Source organism: Nerophis ophidion, linkage group LG13 (assembly GCF_033978795.1).
Source record: "Nerophis ophidion isolate RoL-2023_Sa linkage group LG13, RoL_Noph_v1.0, whole genome shotgun sequence".
Lineage (NCBI taxonomy): Eukaryota > Metazoa > Chordata > Actinopteri > Syngnathiformes > Syngnathidae > Nerophis > Nerophis ophidion.
This window is the reverse complement of record NC_084623.1, coordinates 40,797,610-40,816,223: the sequence shown is the minus strand read 5'-3', so window position 1 is coordinate 40,816,223 and position 18,614 is coordinate 40,797,610. Positions and strand designations below refer to the sequence as shown.

Sequence of the window (18,614 nt, the reverse complement as noted above, 5' to 3'; positions counted from 1 at the left end):
AAAAATAAACAAGTGATTCAATTATAAATACAGATTTCTGCACATAGAAGTAATCATCAACTTAAAGTGCCCTCTTTGGGGATTGTAATAGAGATCCATCTGGATTCATGAACTTAATTCCAAACATTTCTTCACAAAAAAAGAAATCTTTAACATCAATATTTATGGAACATGTCCACAAAAAAATCTAGCTGTCAACACTGAATATTGCATTGTTGCATTTCTTTTCACAGTTTATGAACTTACACTCATATTTTGTTGAAATGTTATTCAATAAATATATTTATAAAAGATTTTTGAATTGTTGCTATTTTTAGAATATTAAAAAAAAATCTCACGTACCCTTTGGCATACCTTCAAGTACCCCCAGGGGTACGCGTACCTCCATTTGAGAACCACTGCTTTAAAAGACCAACAGCCCTCTCACACCCTGTTGCAACTCAACTTACACAATTGCAATGCTTTTGTTGCTCCTGCAAGATGCCACAGATCGTGCCTTGGGGAGGGAGCGCATATTTCACTACCATGTAGACCTATTTGCCCAAAGTGACAAATATTTATTCGAACGCTTTAGGCTACCTCAGCAGTCCACCCTTTTTTTAAACTTATGTTTTGACATTATGTATTTCCCCCACGGTATCATACGAATTTCTCTTCTGTAATCTGTTTGTGTTTTCGCTGTGTGTTTGATGTTTGGCTTTTCCGACAAAATTGTGCCCTTATATGGGAATTAAGGGCGTTTACCTATGCAAATTACAGAATCAGGGATGTTTACATATGCATATTGGGGAAATAAGGGCGTGTTTAAATGCAATTTATGACAGACATGCACACGCTAACCATTTGGCATTCAGCAACTTAACAACAGCAGGTGGGAAAAATTGGCTAAAAAGAACACTTCATGAATTTGAATGGACTCCTCTTAGGAAATCACTTATGAAAAAAGATAAGTGGAAAAGTTAGGAACTTACTGCTGAATGGGGCCCAGTATTTGTAGGACATAAGTAATTTGCCAAATAAAACATGTCTTTGACAGGTGGATGGATGCAGGGGCCCTCGTTGCATGGTTGCGGTCAATGTTTTGTACTTTGGCACCCCTGCTTTTGTGGCTGTTTGTTGGGCCTTTGCGCGCATGGTGGTCAGCTCTATATGTAACCACAACTTTATCAGGCGGTTGAGGAAAGAAGGGAAGTATTGTTAGTGCTTAATGTGTCGTGTGTTTAAACGCCCTGATTTGTTTGAATGTGCCCATCGTGCAACGCAGCTATGCACGGTGAGTGTTGATTCCTATGCATGCCGGTTGGCAGCCTGTGGGTTGAAGTGTTGAAGTGCAAAGAGCTGACCGAGTTGACAACTGGTTGACGTCCCAGGCAACCTAGGTACCGTAACATGGCACCCTTGTATTTTCCATGAATCAGTGAACCGACAGGAATCGATAGGTGCCAAAAAAAAGTACCGACTTCAGTACCCATCTCTAACCTCAATCTATGAAGTTAATTGATTCTGTGACCGCGCTCTTGACTCAAAACACCTATACCTCAAATCAATGTCTCCTATTTTATTTAATTTTAGTCAATTTAATTTAAAAAATCATTTTTAAATAAGAAATATTGTATAAGAACAATACAATAGAATGTGGTAACAACTATGCTATTTTTTTTTATTACAGCAATATATATTTTTTAATATATTAATGTAATAGTGTAATGCATTTACCTTGTAGCGTGGACTTCTACAGTACCTACTCTATATTTTCATTGATAAATGTCCAAAATTATTTTAACATACTTGGCAAGCATTTTTTGCTCAAATAGCTTCACTAAGTTGGTGACAATGTTAGTCATGTATTATGATGATTTTTAATTTATTTAATAACACTGTCCTTCACACAAATATTCTTCCTTCCAATAGTTGGTAAACAAAGTTATGTCTATGTTTAGCTTTAAGATAATGCCAGCGATTAAGACCAGATGTTATGGTCAGATTGTACATGGCTCACTGTGACATCTGCTAAGTCAACGCATGGCGGGGATGCTTGTAACTCCAAATTTTAATAAAGGCATCATGTCATGAGAAAAAGCTGACACATTGATACGAATAATGAGCAAAATCACAAATATTTTTCTTTAAATGTATGGATAACATTTATCCATAGCCTTTTTATTAGACATTACAAACACTTTTTTACCAAACATAATGAATGATCGTAATTTCAATATTGAAAAAAATTATCTTAATTTTTTATTTTGTCCATAATCGTGCAGCCCTATGTGTAAGACTAGATCTCAGACATGATCACTATTTGTACCTAAATGGACAAAAAGTTTAGGTACGTCTCGAGGCCGTTAGGTGCCTTCTTGCACAATTTTCACATTTATTTATGTTATGGTTTAGTTTTTGTCATATAACTTTGTTATGTGTTGTGTTTTTTTTAATAAAACTTGGTTAAAAGACGTCAGTATAAATGATTTTTTAATATTTTGCAAACATTTAAGATACAGTGATAATAATCATAACCGTGATAACTTTTGTCACAATAACAGTGATAAGAAACCGTGACATCCCTGTTCTCTAAGGGAGATAAGGGCACCAATGTTATAATGCATGATATTTTTGGGAGATACAGGCGGCCGGCTGACCCGAGTGTAAGTAACCCTCTCACTCACTTAGTCTTACTCGCCCTCTCATGTGTCTACTGTCTTTTGGTCGCCCCCTCAGTTGGCTGACTGTTGGTTGTGAATGTGCTTGAATGCAGCAGAGCCTGCCTTTTAAATGTTAATATCGCCGACGATCACCCTCATTTAATCGTAGCGTCCAAAATCGTGCGCACAATTAAAATTCAGTAATTATGCAGCCCTAACTCCCATCATACGCATCATGTAAGCGTTTTTATAATTTTCAGAATCCTAAAAAAAGACATATGTGTTCTTGTCTCTCATAATGATTGTAATTGGTAGTAAAATTTCCCCCCCAAAATGCAGTTCCCCTTTATGCTGGGGCACTCTTAAATTGAGGTGCCACTCTATTTCTAAATCCAAATCAAATCAAACTTTATTTTTACAGCGCTTTTCATACATAAAAGAAATGCAGGGCAAATTGCTTTACAGACTTAAAAACAATACCCCGTTGATCCAGAGCCCCCATTATCGTAAACACAGACAAGCACGGACACTGTCATAACGCAAACACACGCACATATACACATATGAACAAATTAATGCATGTCTCCATAGTTCTTAGCTAAAGTATACATGTCAAAAAGTTAAATGTTGTAAATCACAAGTTTGTGCTCTAATTTGTCTCTTAGTCTGAATTTAATCTTGAATTTTTAAATGTAATATGTATGTATTGAGATGTGTGCATGGCTGGATGATTGTTATTTAACCCTAACTGATTGTTGAACAACCATTTCCAAACACACATCCTGTGGCCGTTGAAAATATGTTCATCCTAAATATGACAAAAGTATTGTCTGTATTTGTCATCCTGTCTTGCAGCGAAGATTGCAAAACATGAAGTCCAGCTCGGCAAAGTCTTGTACAGCCACTGCAATGCTTACTCTGTCCTAAATTTCGTTGGAGAAGGCTACTTTGGAAAAGTGGCACTGTGCAAAAACGTGTACACTGCGCAGACTGTGGCTATCAAGATCCTGAAGCATGAAGCTTCTATCAAACAAGACCACGACAGAGAGCTGTTAATGCTCAAGAAGATCACTGCCTTGGATCCTGACGACTCCAACATGGTCAGGTTCTATGAGCACTTTGAGCATGAAGGAAACATCTGTCTGGTGTTTGAGTTATTGGACTGTAATCTCATCGATATGATGGAGGAACGACAGCGTCAGCCGCTGTCACTAGATGAAGTTCGTGTCATTGGCCATCAGCTGCTGGTGGCTTTGGAGTCCCTGAAGGTTCTTGGCATTGTCCACACTGACATTAAGCCTGACAACATTATGCTTGTTAACAGGAAAGACCAGCCGCTGAGAGTGAAACTGATCGATTTTGGTAACGCCATTTCAGCATCCAAAATTAAGAGAGGGTTGGATATACAACCGGTAGGATACCGAGCTCCAGAAATCACGCTCGGCCTCACTTACAGCGAGAACATTGATGTCTGGAGTGTCGGCTGCATCCTGGCCTTCCTCCTCCTGCCCGGAAACCTTTTCGGTGTAAACTGTGAATATCAAATGATAAAGCGTATCGTTGGGCTTCTGGGCCAGCCAGATGACCATGTGCTGCAGACCGGCAAATACACTGAGCAGTATTTTGTTGAAGACGAGGACGTTGGCTATTTTCATTATCGATTCATGACACCAGAGGAGTATGAAGCAGCCAACAACATGAAACCAAAAGAGCCCAATAGTTGCAAACTACTCGCTAAACCACTGGAAGATCTGATTTTGCCCCCCCTTGAGGGAGAGAGCGCAGAGGGTGAGCTTGAGGACAGGAAAGCTTTCATGGATCTGCTGACAAAAATGCTGCATGTGGACGGGAATCAGAGAATCTCTGCCGCAGAAGCCTTGCAACATCCTTTCATCACAATGACTCACCTGGCCGACACTGCCAGGAGGAGCCTCCTAACACCCAAAGACGTCCTGTCAGAGGAAGAACAAATCTCCCCCCCGAATCCAAAGGGTGCTAATGGATCCAACAAAAGCATTTTGAAGAGAATACGCAAATTCTTCCGTAGAATTACCTCTTCATTTTATCGCAGGCCCATGCTAATGGACTGATTATTTCTAACCACCAACATATATATATAAACATATATATATATATACTGTTTCCCCCAGAAAATGTGTTAGCTAAGGTGGTGTCTCTCCGGCGGACAGACCGGGGAAGGAGAGGGTGGGTAGGTGTAAAGATCGGTGTAACTCGACCTGTCGCCATCATGTCTCCACCTCGTCGCTGCCACCACAGCCTGGTAGGCAATAGACTACAGACTGTGGTGACGTAGGTCGACTTTGTCGCGTGAAGAAGCCTAACATTTTTGGTTGTGTTTTCGGCTCTATTCGCTGAATGGCGATATACAATATGTATCTCGATATTTTTTCCATAAAGTAAAAACAAAACAGTCCTAGTTACCTGAGATACTAAGTATGTCATTATTATGCCACATACTGACATATGTTCAACTCATCATGCTTAATTCATTACAACATTTGGGAAGCCTGTAGTTAATTTGCATTTTGTAAATGTTATATTTTTATCAACATGTGATAGCAGGGACCCTGCCATTCAAAGCTAGGCTGCTACATTACTAATGATAAATGTAACTATAGCTGCAAAAATAGTACAATAGCAATAGGAAAGACTATTCATCCCTGAACACCATGGAATTCATGTAGGCTTTATGATGCAGTTACATTATTATATCAACTATTAGACAAAAACTCTTCATTTAACATAATGTCCTTTGTTGCTGCTTCAACACAGCTCAATCAACACAGAAAAAGGTCAAGTGAAATAACAGACAGACAGAGCTTAGCTGTCCGTAACACACACACACACACCGCAAAATGAGCTAAAGTTACGCTAAAAGCTAATAAGTCTTCACCTCAAGGACTGCCGTTTATGTTTCCAGAACGTCAACAGGCTCATAGTAATGTTACTAGTAGCTGACTGGGAGGTGTTTATTATCATTTGGGGAGAGTCTGCTGCCTGATGCTTACCTGCTAAACACCTATCTGCTCATCAAGACGCTGGAGCACTGACTCAATGCGCTCTGAGTACACATTGCTGATTGGCTGTTACCGCTCTCAATACGCACTGCTGATTGGCTGTTACCACTCTGCGTGTAACCAATCAGATGGTTCTGTGCGTGGGACAATGCTGGGTGCTGCATAGAGGACTGACAGAGACAGAGGCAGTAATAAGCGGAGCAGCTTGTTAAGACTTAAGCTTAGGCGGGCGGCGGCTCTTTGTTGTTAAGGCGACCGCCTTAGCAACAAAGCGCTGCGGGAAACCCTGAGATGTATATATATATATAAACTAACTTGCACATTTATGTGTGTGTGTATGTATATGTATATACATATATCATATATTTAATGTATATATACATTTTTGATTAAATATTATTTTTGTATTAAATGACAAGCAAAATAAATAAAATATGCATTTCTTTTGTGCACTTCTGCAGCATCAACTATGCAACTTTAGTTTTTCAATCAAGTGTTATATATTTGATTAAAAAAGCAATCCGAAATCTGTTCATTCTTGCACTAATTTTTTTGGACTTCCGTTCGTCATTCAAATATGGGTGATGTGGTGCTTACTGCTGTGACAAAGTAAGAGATTGTAGTATATATGTCCATGATCCCCAAAAGGGCATTGTAATCAATCACATGTCATACAGACAAGAACAAAGTGCAGAACAGATTGTAATAAAATGTTGCAAAAAAAAAAAAGATTTGCCATGACCCTACATAAGAGTTTTGGACTTGTGGTTATCTTCCTGAGCTTGATGTTTTTTTCATTCTGGCGCTCTTCAATTTGTATCTGTACTTACTATGTTTTCATTTCCTGCCATGTCATCTCTGGCCTGAGCACTGCCTCCCGTACCTGTTCCTGATTGGCAATCAGGACACATTTTATGCCAGCCATTTTCCGCTGGACAAGGTCAGATTTGTTCAGTTTGTTGCTACCTTTTTGTGCACTCCCTAGTGCCTAAGGTTTATTTGCTGCATGAGCCCTCATTAAATGATATTTTACCTGGGCTATGCCTCCCGTCTGTGCATCCTGGGATCACGCTTCAAGCTTAGCTTGCACAAACTAGACATTGTTCCTACTAATGTATTTTTAGGTAATATTTTAGTACCTTCAATATCTATTGTAGGGTATGTGTGTCAATTATAATTTTACATAAGCTTTTACAAAAATAAGCGTATACATATATAACATTTAATTTTATTGTTAGGTGAAGTACAGTACCGTGCAAAAATTAAAACTCAAGTGGAGTAAATATTACAGTATTTCATAATGTCATTGAGTCAATTCACGCATTTACAGTCAGTGGAGAAAGAAAAAATGATGAATCTAATGTCTTTTAATTTTTCACAATGCTGTGTAATGGAAGTGTATTTTGATTATTTTACAAAACTACTTAAAACAATCAAATCAAACTGCCATACAGTTGTTGTGGAACAACTCGCCCACTGGTTGATTTGAGAACTGTTGCAAGAACTCTCCCAGCTCATCCAACGAGAACTTCTCCACCCAATTGTCTGCGTTGTTCCTGGCTGCGGCGGCAGCCCCCTGAATGGGCTTGTCGTTGTTGTCCAAACAGCAGAAAGCATTCCACAGGTAGTCTGGGATGTTGACACGCTTCACGTTGTTCTTGACGATCCAGTTAGTCGCAGAGGGAATGGCACCGACCAGAACGTAGACCTTGGAGCACTTACTGCGGAAAAGCTCAGTGAGCTGAGACTCATGGATTCTCCATGCATTTTGGTTCAGTTTGGGGTTCTGAGGAACCACATTGGTGAGGGTGAAAGTGGCATTACGGCCAGGGACTGTCATGAAAGTAGGGAGAAAAAGTGAGATTTAAAAGACATGTTGTGATTATGACCTAATCATACAAATATGAGTAGGGGTGTCCAAACTGTCGAAAGTATTGTGTGTATCTGACCCTATCAGTATTCTGTGAGCTTCAGTGAGGTGCAATGGCTGGATCATAAGTTGTTGCTAAGTGAATGTTTTTATAAATGGCAGATCATTTAACAAACCTGCATGGTGTCCATTAGGGTTAAGGTGACCACGATCAAAGCCAGAGTGCGTATAGTCCTCATTGAGAGCTTGTTTCTCCCCTAGGTAGATCCCAGGATGGTCTCTCCCCAGCCAGTAACCATCCTTCATTTCAGCTTGCCAGGATTGGTTTACCAGCTATACAAGAATCACAAACTGTGAATATTGACGGAACACCAATTGTTGAACACTTCACACATTTACTACTATATTTCTATTTAGAGAGAATATTCTGTGTGATAAGTCAATTCAGATTTTGTTTTACCCCTTATCCTTGCTTAGTGTCACAGGAGAGCTGGGGTCTAGCCCAGTTGACTTTGGGGCGAGAGGCGGGCTACACTCTTTAAAGGTCACCACTCAGAGGGCACAAATAGACAACCTAAGGACAATTATGAGTCTAAGGGCCTGATCTACTGAGACCCTAAATAGCATGTGTAAACTATAAAATTGTGTGTCTATTAGTGGGTGTGTTGTGGGTGATCTACAAAGATTGCATAAATAATTGCAAAAATGGTGCCCTATTTAAATGAAGTTTTCCAATGTATACTGGCTGTCACCGTGGAGACACTCATTTCCCTCCACATTTATGTTATCATACGTTCCAACCTGTGGCGTTTCGTCATGTTGTTGACATGCAGCACACCACCTTTTTTGGCTTTATTGAAGTACGACCAAGACAATAGAATCATTTTTTAGCACGTTGAAGGTATGCTCTGAAAGGTGCTGCTGCTGATTGTGATGATGTGCCTAGAACAAGGGTTCCCATTACGTCGATCGCGAGCTACCGGTCTATCGTGGAGGGTCTGCAAAGCATGCATTAAAAAAATAAACCTAAACCTTTATGATCATCAATCGTTACGACGTCACTTTCGTCACTTGATTGGCATTCACGGCAGCCCAGGGTCTTCTGAGATGACGCTGGCTGCTGCGAGATCATTATTAGTAAAATATGATCGAGAGGAGGGCGAGAAACACTTTTTTTTCCAACACTTTCGCGCCGTACCTGCTGTCAAAACCCTAAAGACAGACTGCACAGTTGCTGTCTTCACAATAAAAGCCCAGCTTCATCCTGCCTGCGCTAACAAAATAAGAGTCTCAGAAAGCTAGCGTGCACAAGATAGCAAGCTATGGAGTTTGCCGTCAATGTATTTCTTGCAAAATGTGTAAAAACAAGTATGGAAGCTGGACAAATAAGATGCCAAAAACTAACCACTTTCATGTGGTATTGGACAGAAAGGAGGACTTTTTTTCTCCTCCATTCGAAAATGTTGACGTTATCAGCACTACAGTCGGATTCCAATCATTGCAAGTCATCAGAATCAGGTAATACACCAACTTGTATTCTTGTCTTCGTGAAACAAAGGAATCTGTGTTAAACATGCTTGTGTTATCATTAAACGTGTTAACAAAAACCTCTCTTTCTTAAATAATTAAATATAAATTATATATATGAATGAGGTAGATTCCTTCGACTCGGTCAATTGAAAAGTAGCTCGCCTGCAGAAAAATTGTGGGCACGCCTGGCCTAGAATAAGTCAGAGTTAAGAAAAAGGATATATTTAAAATACGTTTTTGATACCATTAAGAACTATCAGCAAACATTAAAACCAATTAAATTTGCTTTAATCAGTCACATACTTTAAGTCAGGGATCTAAAGCATGCGGCCCGCAGACCAGATTAGGCCCGCAAATAGTTTAAATCCAGGCCACGAGAGGAGTTTGCTAAGTGTAAAATTGAGATGCATTCTTAAATTAAAGAAACTGCTGTTCTAAATGTGTCCACTTGATGTCGCAAAACCCATTATGTTAGGCAAGCAAATAGTTTAGACATGTATAGTATAGTAGGCAAGCACGTATACTAAGCAAGAGGTACATGGTAAAGCGGAGCTGCGAACAGTTTTTGGTCCAATAAATCACATTGCGAGTGCTAAATGATTATATTTGCATCTCCTTTTCCCAGTAATGTGAGCATTCTGATGATCAGCATATGTACTGCATATACTTGAAGACAGACACACTAAATTGATTGTGCTCTATTTTGCTGATTTAAGAGACAAAATCCTCTGCACACTTGCTTAGTAGATCAGTTTTTTGTGAATGCAAGCTTAGTAGATCAGGGCTTTAGTATTACTATTCTCAGGGCAATCAGGGCTTTAGTATTACTATTCTCAGGGCATTGACCGTAGACTGTCGAAATCCTCATTGTCATCAGTTTGTGTTCACAGATTTAGACATACACATCTCTAGTCTGAAGGCCTGGTCAAGGATCTATGGGATTTATCCTCTCAGTCTGAGCAGTGCACAACTCTTTGTGACAAAATTGGAGTAAACCCACTCAAGAGCGGGGAGAAAATGCAGGTTCCACACAAATAAGTCTGAGCCAAATGCAACAAGTCAAATGTGCTGCTGTTTTACATAAATATAAATAGGAATAAAACAATCAGGCATACATACAGTAATGTTATGTGTTATATTGTATAGACATTTGCAATTCTATTTATTGGTTGAAAAACCTGCAATTCCTAACAATCCAGCAAAAAAAATTATATTGTTTTTACTGATCATCTATTGAAACTGTGAAGTTTGAAAATTAATGCAATCAACAATGGGTGCTGAATCATTTTGAGAGTATTTTTATCATTTAGTGTGGCACTAACCTGAGGCTCTACAAACCACCGTCTCTCCCTCCCACCTCCATTGCTGGGCTGGAAAATGTATGCAGAGTAAACTGCAATACGACGGTTGGTGTCGTACAGCGTGGCAAAGTGATACCTGGTAGTGCAAAGATAATCAACAATTTTACATTAATTGGATGAAATGTGAACATGCCTCGGTGCTAAAAGTAAAATCGACCATACAACTGTCAACTATCCTAATACAGTGCGATTAGTTCTTGTACACTCCTGTTTTTGCATAATTTACTTTTCCACAAAAAATGTCAACTACATTTTGCCAAGGTTTTTGCATACTGTCTCGTTTATCGAACGGTCAAACCATGCGCGTGACAAACTGGCCTGTTTTATTCCAAATCATTCTACTGTACTTTATCGAGTGTCCAAATAAAGAATCCAATGCGCTCGTGACTTGTTTTTAGTGTTTTGTTATATTATTGTGTACGACTACAAAATAACACCCCATGGAGCCAATTTACAAACCCTCATTCCACAAACTTTTCGATTTACGAACCAGAGGTTGAATAACATTTAGTCCGTTTGATTTATGTGCAGTCTCAGAGTACAAATGTGTAGCCCGGCAGAATAGTCAGTGTGTGGTCTCGGTGCAGTGCTGTTGTTAGCTACAAAGTGCTACTTTGTTTGATTTTTAAGTGGTTTTTAAGCCTCTTTAAAACATTTGTCTAGTTTTGCTTGCTGAACATGGGTCCAAAGTAATAGACGTGTGACGTAAGGTTTGAAAAATTCAGGAAGTATCCACAGCGTTGTCGACTCCGTCGCCCCCTTACTCCCCTTCTTCCGCCGCACACCAGGAAGAATAACCAACAATGTCGGGTCTATTTATTTTGTCATCCTAATCATTGTAGCGACATGGCTGTTAGAGTTGTTTGTGATTTCAGACTGTGAGAGCACCACAGGGCTAGTGACAGTCTGTGTGTGTCGGCAGGACGGCTGCATAGAAGGAGGACAGTTCTACATAATGTTTTGATTTTGTTAATAAATAGAAAGTTCATCCATTTTGATATATAGTGCTGTGCAGTGTTTTATATTGTGTTCAGAGTGTGCCAACTTTTACTTTTACTACTGGATTTTTGTTGAGTGTAGGAGCCATTATTGATGTGTACATTTCTTCAATAAACTGACTTTTCTATTTACGAACTCTGTTCAAGAACCACTTAATTTGGTAAATCAAGTTTCCATTTTATCTATTAGTTGTAAATGATCTGTATGTGTTAAAGTTTGTCATGGTGTCCAACAGGGTTCCGTGCTTGGACCATTAAAATTCAGTCTTTACATGTTTCCCCAATGCTGTGTGCTCACTAAAACCCTCTATCCTGTATTCACTATCTACCCTCTGTCACTCTACTCAGACTCTGTCTCAGGGATTCTCAAACTCTGGTACCTGGTACACAGGCTCCATCTAGTGGTATGCCAACAAATGAATTAAATATTCGAACAGTGTTACTGTTCAAAGGGTATGTAATGTTACAGTGACCAAAAATATTAAATTAACTTGTTAAATGGAACCTCTGCCTTATTTTTAATTTATTTATTTAACCTATTAGGCTACTGTACTTTAATGTTGTTGATGTGTTTTCTGAGGTACTTTTTTCTTGCCTCGGAGGCCAAATGCTTGCTCAGGTATATCAAGGATGTGGTTGCCTGCTCCATGCCCAAAGCTAAATCCTAAACTGTATCCTTCTCCCACTGCGCTCATCACTGTCTTTGCCAACAAAATTCTTTAATAATAGATAATAAAAGCGATTTAATTTGTCATTTCTATTCATTCTGCTTTGTGCGGAGTATGTAAAGTTTCACTTAGTCTCCCAAAAAATTATTTTTTTGTTATTTTTTGGGGTCTAGAACAGATTGATTGAATTCATAATATTTATCATGGGAAATATAGCTTTTTTTCAACTGACTTTTAGATTAAACAAAGATATATTTCACTCCATACAATTTTCATTTTACCTGTTGGCAAAGCGTTGGCAGAGGCGTACAGTGCCAGATGTAGACATATGGTATTCTGGTACTTTTCTGCTATGGAAATATTCCATGCATTCTGGCACATCCTGGGGAAAAAAGCAAGTAAATTAATAGATATACAGGGGGAAAAAACATGTTACCAAAGGATTTAACACAAGGGGTGCCCAAAATCTTTTTGCTCGCCTAGGGTTGGCTTCCCAAATTTAATTGTAACATCCCGTTTGGGGATGGCGTGGCGCAGTTGGGAGAGTGGTCGTGCCAGCAACCTGAGGGTTCCTGGTTCAATCCTCACCTTCTCCCAACTTGTCATGTCCGTTGTGTCCTTGAGTAGGACACTTCACCCTTGTTCCTGATGGATCGTGGTTAGGGCCTTGCATGGTAGCTCCTGCCATCAATGTGTGAATGTGTGTGTGAATGGGTGAATGTGGAAATAGTGTCGAAACGCTTTGTGTCCCTTGAAGGTAGAAAAGTGCTATACAGGTAAAACCCATTTACCATTTATGGTGGGGTTGCATTTTACTGCGTGGTTGTTCTCCCAGGATGCAGACGGAAAACTCCGGACAAAGCGTGCAAGTAGGATATGATTTCATGTCCATAAATCCCTTAATAAAATACAAACATACCGGAAACAAACAAGGGATTGTGTGCCGATTGCACGGGAAGCTAAGGCTAGACTTTGCACAGGTATCTTGAACAAGGAAACAGGAATAAACCAACGTAAATGTTGCATACAGCAAACAAGGAAGCCAGACAGTGTGTGGCGAACAACGTGAATAAGTAGCTCTCTGATTAGTGCCAGGCAGCAGGTGAGCGTGCCAAACACTAATCAGAGGCAGGTGGAACTAATCGGCACCCATGGTAACCAAAACACAAACCCAGGGGTGCTCAAGACAGGGACTGAGGGAGTTCAAAACTAAACAGAACATGATCTGGGCAACGTATCCTGACAATAATACATATTTTTTAATGCCGTCTCTTAAGGTCAAACGATCACTGATGGTTAAGTAGTTGTCCCTCCCTATTTGCAGACAACGTGCTGTGTGTAGGGCCCCGTGGTTCGTCCGAGGCCCCATTTTGAATAATCACACGTAAAATAGCAAAATAATGAATGACAGGGCGCCTCATATGACATTATACCGCAAACCTATCCAGGCTCCTTCTTGCGCTGTCACTGACAGAGGTGGGTAGTAACGCGCTACATTTACTCCATTACATCTACTCGAGTAACTTCTGGGATAAATTGTACTTCTAAGAGTAGTTTTTATGCAACATACTTTTACTTTTACTTGAGTATATTTATAGAGAAGAAACGCTATTTTTACTCCGCTCCATTTATCTACATTCACCTCCAACCCTTTTTTTTAATCGATCTATTAATGTTTCTCTTGGTTTTTCAAAGTAGGATCTACGCATGCCTGCGTTTCACCAATCACATGCAGTCACTGGTGACGTTGGACCAATCAAACAGAGCCAGCCGGTCACAGGACCGTCACACGTAAAACCCGACTTAAACAAGTTGAAAAACTTATTGGGGTGTTACCATTTAGTGGTCAATTGTGCAGAATATGTACTGTACTGTGCAATCTACTAATAAAAGTTTCAATCAATCAATCAAAAGTGTAAAGGAAAAAAGACACTTTTTATTTCAACTGTACTTCCCGTCAAAAGCCTAAAGACTGATCGCACAGTTTCTGTCTTCACAATAAAAGTGCCGCGCCATCGCGCCTGTGCCAACAAAATAAGAGTCTCCGAAAGCCAGGGCAAACAAGCTAGCAAGCTACGGAGTTTGCCGCCAATGTATTTCTTGTAAAGTGCATAAAAACGAATATGGAAGCTGGACAAATAAGATGCCAAAAACTAACGACTTTCGTGCGGTATTAGACAGGAGGAACTTTTTTTTCTCCATTTGAAAACGTGGACGTTATCAGCACTACTGTCTGATTCCAATCAATGCAAGTCATCAGAATCAGGTAATACACCAACTTATATTCTTGTCTTTACGAAAGATAGGAATCTATATGTAAACATGCATGTATATTCATTAAAACACCTTTAACATGTGAACAAAAACGGCAAAATAAATAAATATAAATGATGTACTGTATATATAAATGTATCTATATATATATATATATATATATAATATGTTTGTGTATTTATATGTATATATGAGGTAGATCACCTCGACTTGGTCATTTATTAAGTAATAATTAACATTGAAAAACTTATTGGGGTGTTACCATTTAGTGGTCAATTGTACGGAATATGTACTGTACTGTGCAATCTAATAATTCAAGTTTCAATCAATCAATGCCTACTGAGCCTATGGTGCTGTTAACTTATTGTGGCTCAATGTGCCTTAATTTTTTTTATTTTAATGTGCTATTATTTAATATATATGATTGTTTTAGTTGCTTAAAAGATATTCCTGGTTCTGAATTTGCTCGTTGCTATTTTTATGTTTTTGTGCATTATTTGTTACCGTAATCATTAAACAATCAGGTTACTCATCAGTTACTCAGTACTTGAGTAGTTTTTTCACAACATACTTTTTACTTTTACTCAATTAAATATTTGGATGACTACTCCTTACTTTTACTTGAGTAATACATCTCTAAAGTAACAGTACTCTTACTTGAGTACAATTTCTGGCTACTCTGCCCACCTCTGGTCACTGATAAAACATAATAGCAAATTTTTACCTCGACATTTTCTTCTATGGCGCACAGCATTGGTGCACTCATCTTGCAAGGGAACACATACTTACTGGATTCGATCTCTGGAGGTATTGGTTTGCAAATTTATATTGTACTAAAAAATATATTATTGAATCATTTATTGCTCGTGAAATAATTTTCGTGCAAAACATGCATCAAAATTAAATCAAGTTGAAGTGAAATAGTACACAAAATGTTTCACACCAATAAAAAAAGTGTAAAAATAAAACTAAATTCTGCTTATGCACCCAATTTAGCCCCACTCCTCTAAACATGTTATTTGCACTAATTAAAGGATATTTGTGTTTCACAATTAAAAATTGCTGTGTTTAGCCTCTGGGCGCTTAGCGTATGTTAACTTTGGCCCTCGGAGGTAAAGTGTTTGGGCACCCTTGCTTTAGAAGCTATTGAATAATAAACACAAACCTCAAATTGTCCCACAAGGTCTGCACGGACAACAAAGAAGAGCGACAGAAGACTGCACAGAGTTACCAGTGTTTCCATTTTGGGGCTTATCGGTCTCGTCTGGCCTAGAGTTAAAATGAATAACATGTGTCAAGAAGGATAGAGTTAGTTTAGAGTTGGGGTTAGGAATGGGGTTGGGGTTAGGTTAGGTTAGGTTAGGTATACAGGGGTTAGAATGGGGTTAGTAGCTGGGCTAATTTGAGTTAGGGTTAGGATTTAGTACAGGTCTTTTCAACTACAAGACACTTTTCTAGAAAGCTAAGAGCAAATTTTTTTCCTATTTGTCTTTTGTTTATTCCTGTAGTGGGAATTTGATTTTTCTTCTATTTATTTGTTAAAAGTATGGATTTCGGGGAAACAAATAGCCTTATTTACAGTGTAATACAAAACTGGTAACTCAGTCACCAGAATATTACTGTAAAATTAACAAAGCTACCATTTCTCCATTTACAGTAATGCACTGTAAAAACAACAAATGTAGATTTTAGGCTAAAACAAATGGCATCTCAGTCCCCAGAATTTTATTGCAAAATCTACAAATTCATTTATTTACACTGAATAAAATGGAAAAACAATGTCACTGTTATTTTTAAGGTGAAACTTGTTTTTTAAACCTTGAAATCTACAGTCTTTACAGTACAACACTGTAAATGGTAAAATATTCCGGTGACCAAGATGCACGTTTTTTATCTTTATAGTGTATACAACAGGAGCGCTTGCCGCTTAGTTGTTTGTACTGCAAAAAGGTAATCAAAGTAATGAGTAAATGAAATGTAAAAAATAGAGAAATATCAATATACCAGTTGAATAGCCCAAATGATGAAAAAGAGAGGACCTAAAATGGTACCTTGAGGCACTCTCTAGTACAGGGGTCACCAACGCGGTGCCCTCGGGCACCAGGTAGCTTCTAAGGACCAGATGAGTAGCCCGCTGGCCTGTGATAAAAATAGCTCAAATAGCAGCACTTACCAGTGAGCTGCCTTTATTTTTTAAATTTTATTTATTTACTAGCAAGCTGGTCTTGCTTTGTTAGACATGTTTTAATTCTAAGAGAGACAAAAACAAATACAATTTAAAAATCCAAGAATATATTTTAAAGACTTGGTCTTCACTTGTTTGGATAAATTCTTTTTTTTTTTTACTTTGCTTTTTAGAACTTTCAGAAAGACCATTTTAGAGAAAAAATACAACCTTAAAAATGAGTTTAGGATTTTTAAACACATATACCTTTTTACCTTTTAAATTCCTTCCTCTTTTTTCCTGACAATTTAAATCAATGTTCAAATATTTTTATTTATTTTTTTATTGTAAAGAATAATGAATATGTTTTTATTTAATTCTTCATTTTAGCTTCTGTTTTTTTGTCGAAGAATATTTGTGAAATATTTCTTCAAACTTACTATGATTAAAATTCAAAAAAATTATTCTGGCAAATCTAGAAAATCTGTAGAATCACATTTAAATCTTATTTAAAAGTCTTTTGAATTTATTTTTAAAAATTTGTTCTGGAAAATCTACAAGAAATAATGATTTGTATTTGTTAGAATTGTAGCTTGGTCCAATTTGTTATATATTCTAACAAAGTGCAGATTGGAATTTAACCTATTTAAAACATGTCATCAAAAATATACATTTATTGTGAGAAATCATTAAGATGATCAGTGTTTCTACAAAGATAAATATCATTAATTATTAATAATAACAGAGTTAAAGGTAAATTGAGCAAATTGGCTATTTCTGGCAATTTATTTAAGTGTGTATCAAACTGGTAGCCCTTCGCATTAATCAGTATCCAAGTAGTAGCTCTTGGTTTCAAAAAGTTTTGTCACCCCTGCTCTAGTATAACTAAAGTTGACTGCATCTGAAATAAACAGGCTACAGCAACACCTTAGTTCCATAAATCACATTCCATAAAAATGTGTCACTGTCAAAAAGTAGAGGACTTAAAGGGGTGTCTTAAGGAATGCCTTAGTAATGTGAATTAGTGAAAAAGTTTGGACCCAAGTTTTCAGGATTTAACCCGTGGGCTGCAAGTTGAAAGATTGAAAGGTTTGGATAACCCTAAATATTTGATACTTATGTATGTGTTGTCCAGTCTGTACACATAAGTGAATTGATAAAAATAATAATTCACGATGTCAATTCAGCAAAAAAAAAAAAAAAAATACACACGACCGTCAATATTTTCTTCCGCTGGTGTTTACTCAAGTGTGTGTGTTCTACTTACCTCGTGTCACACTCACTAACTGCCACAGTGCACTGAGGTGAGACAGACTTACATATATATGACTACACGTCACCTTTCACCTGGTTAGTCTACTTTGATTATCTAGACCTACGGCAAACGCGTGATGATACAGTTTGTGTGCGTTGGAAAAAATAGAATCAAATACAATTTTAATAAAGCACGTTCATACTATTACATTTTTATCCGGTTATGGTTGAAATGGTCAAAATGACCGGTTGTGGGTGCTTTGGTGAAATTTATGGAAAATATAAACAATATTCTGCCAGCAAGGAAATATTTGTGTTGTTTTCTTAAAAATTCAATTTAATTTCACAACTTTTTACATAGCTATTAATTAATATTAGTTAATTATATATATATATATATACATATATATATATATATGTATATATATATATATATATATATACATGAGAACTCATTGGGTCGATTTATTTGTAAAATGAGAGCTCTCGGTTATCTCTTCCTTCATATGTTGTTTTCCCAACGATCACAGCACAGGTGGTGCACTAACTTCACTCAAAGCTCTCGCACTTATTTGCACTTCAATCTGTCATTAAATATCTGGCAGACACCGTGGAAAAATGTTATTAAAATCAGTAAATAAACCCGTTATAGCCCGATGCTGTGAAAAGGTGGTATGAATGTGAGTGAAGCTTCACTTGATGAATATTATAAAAGGCAAAAACAAAATGCACATTTGTATTGGTCATAATAAATGAGCTGGAAGTCTTACATATAATCTGATCAACATAAAGTTTCAAGAGACACTTTTGTATTG

At 37.8% G+C, this 18,614-nt stretch overlaps 1 protein-coding gene across 2 annotated transcripts; it reads right to left on the bottom strand.

Moving 5' to 3' along the window:
• Positions 1 to 6,397: 6,397 nt before the first annotated feature.
• On the bottom strand, positions 6,398 to 17,853 carry si:dkey-243k1.3 (endonuclease domain-containing 1 protein-like). 2 transcript variants are annotated; one of them, XM_061918925.1, is made up of 6 exons: positions 17,813 to 17,853; positions 15,547 to 15,650; positions 12,389 to 12,489; positions 10,403 to 10,517; positions 7,727 to 7,883; positions 6,398 to 7,513 (listed from the first exon to the last, which is right to left on the bottom strand). In XM_061918925.1, the coding sequence occupies exons 2-6, from the start codon at positions 15,622 to 15,624 to the stop codon at positions 7,119 to 7,121; spliced, it is 846 nt and encodes a 281-aa protein (XP_061774909.1). In that variant the 5' UTR covers positions 15,625 to 15,650; positions 17,813 to 17,853; the 3' UTR covers positions 6,398 to 7,118. The 2 variants fall into 2 exon arrangements, with proteins under 2 accessions (XP_061774909.1, XP_061774908.1); XM_061918924.1 differs by lacking the exon at positions 17,813 to 17,853 and having other exon boundaries at positions 15,547 to 15,699.
• Positions 17,854 to 18,614: the final 761 nt, after the last annotated feature.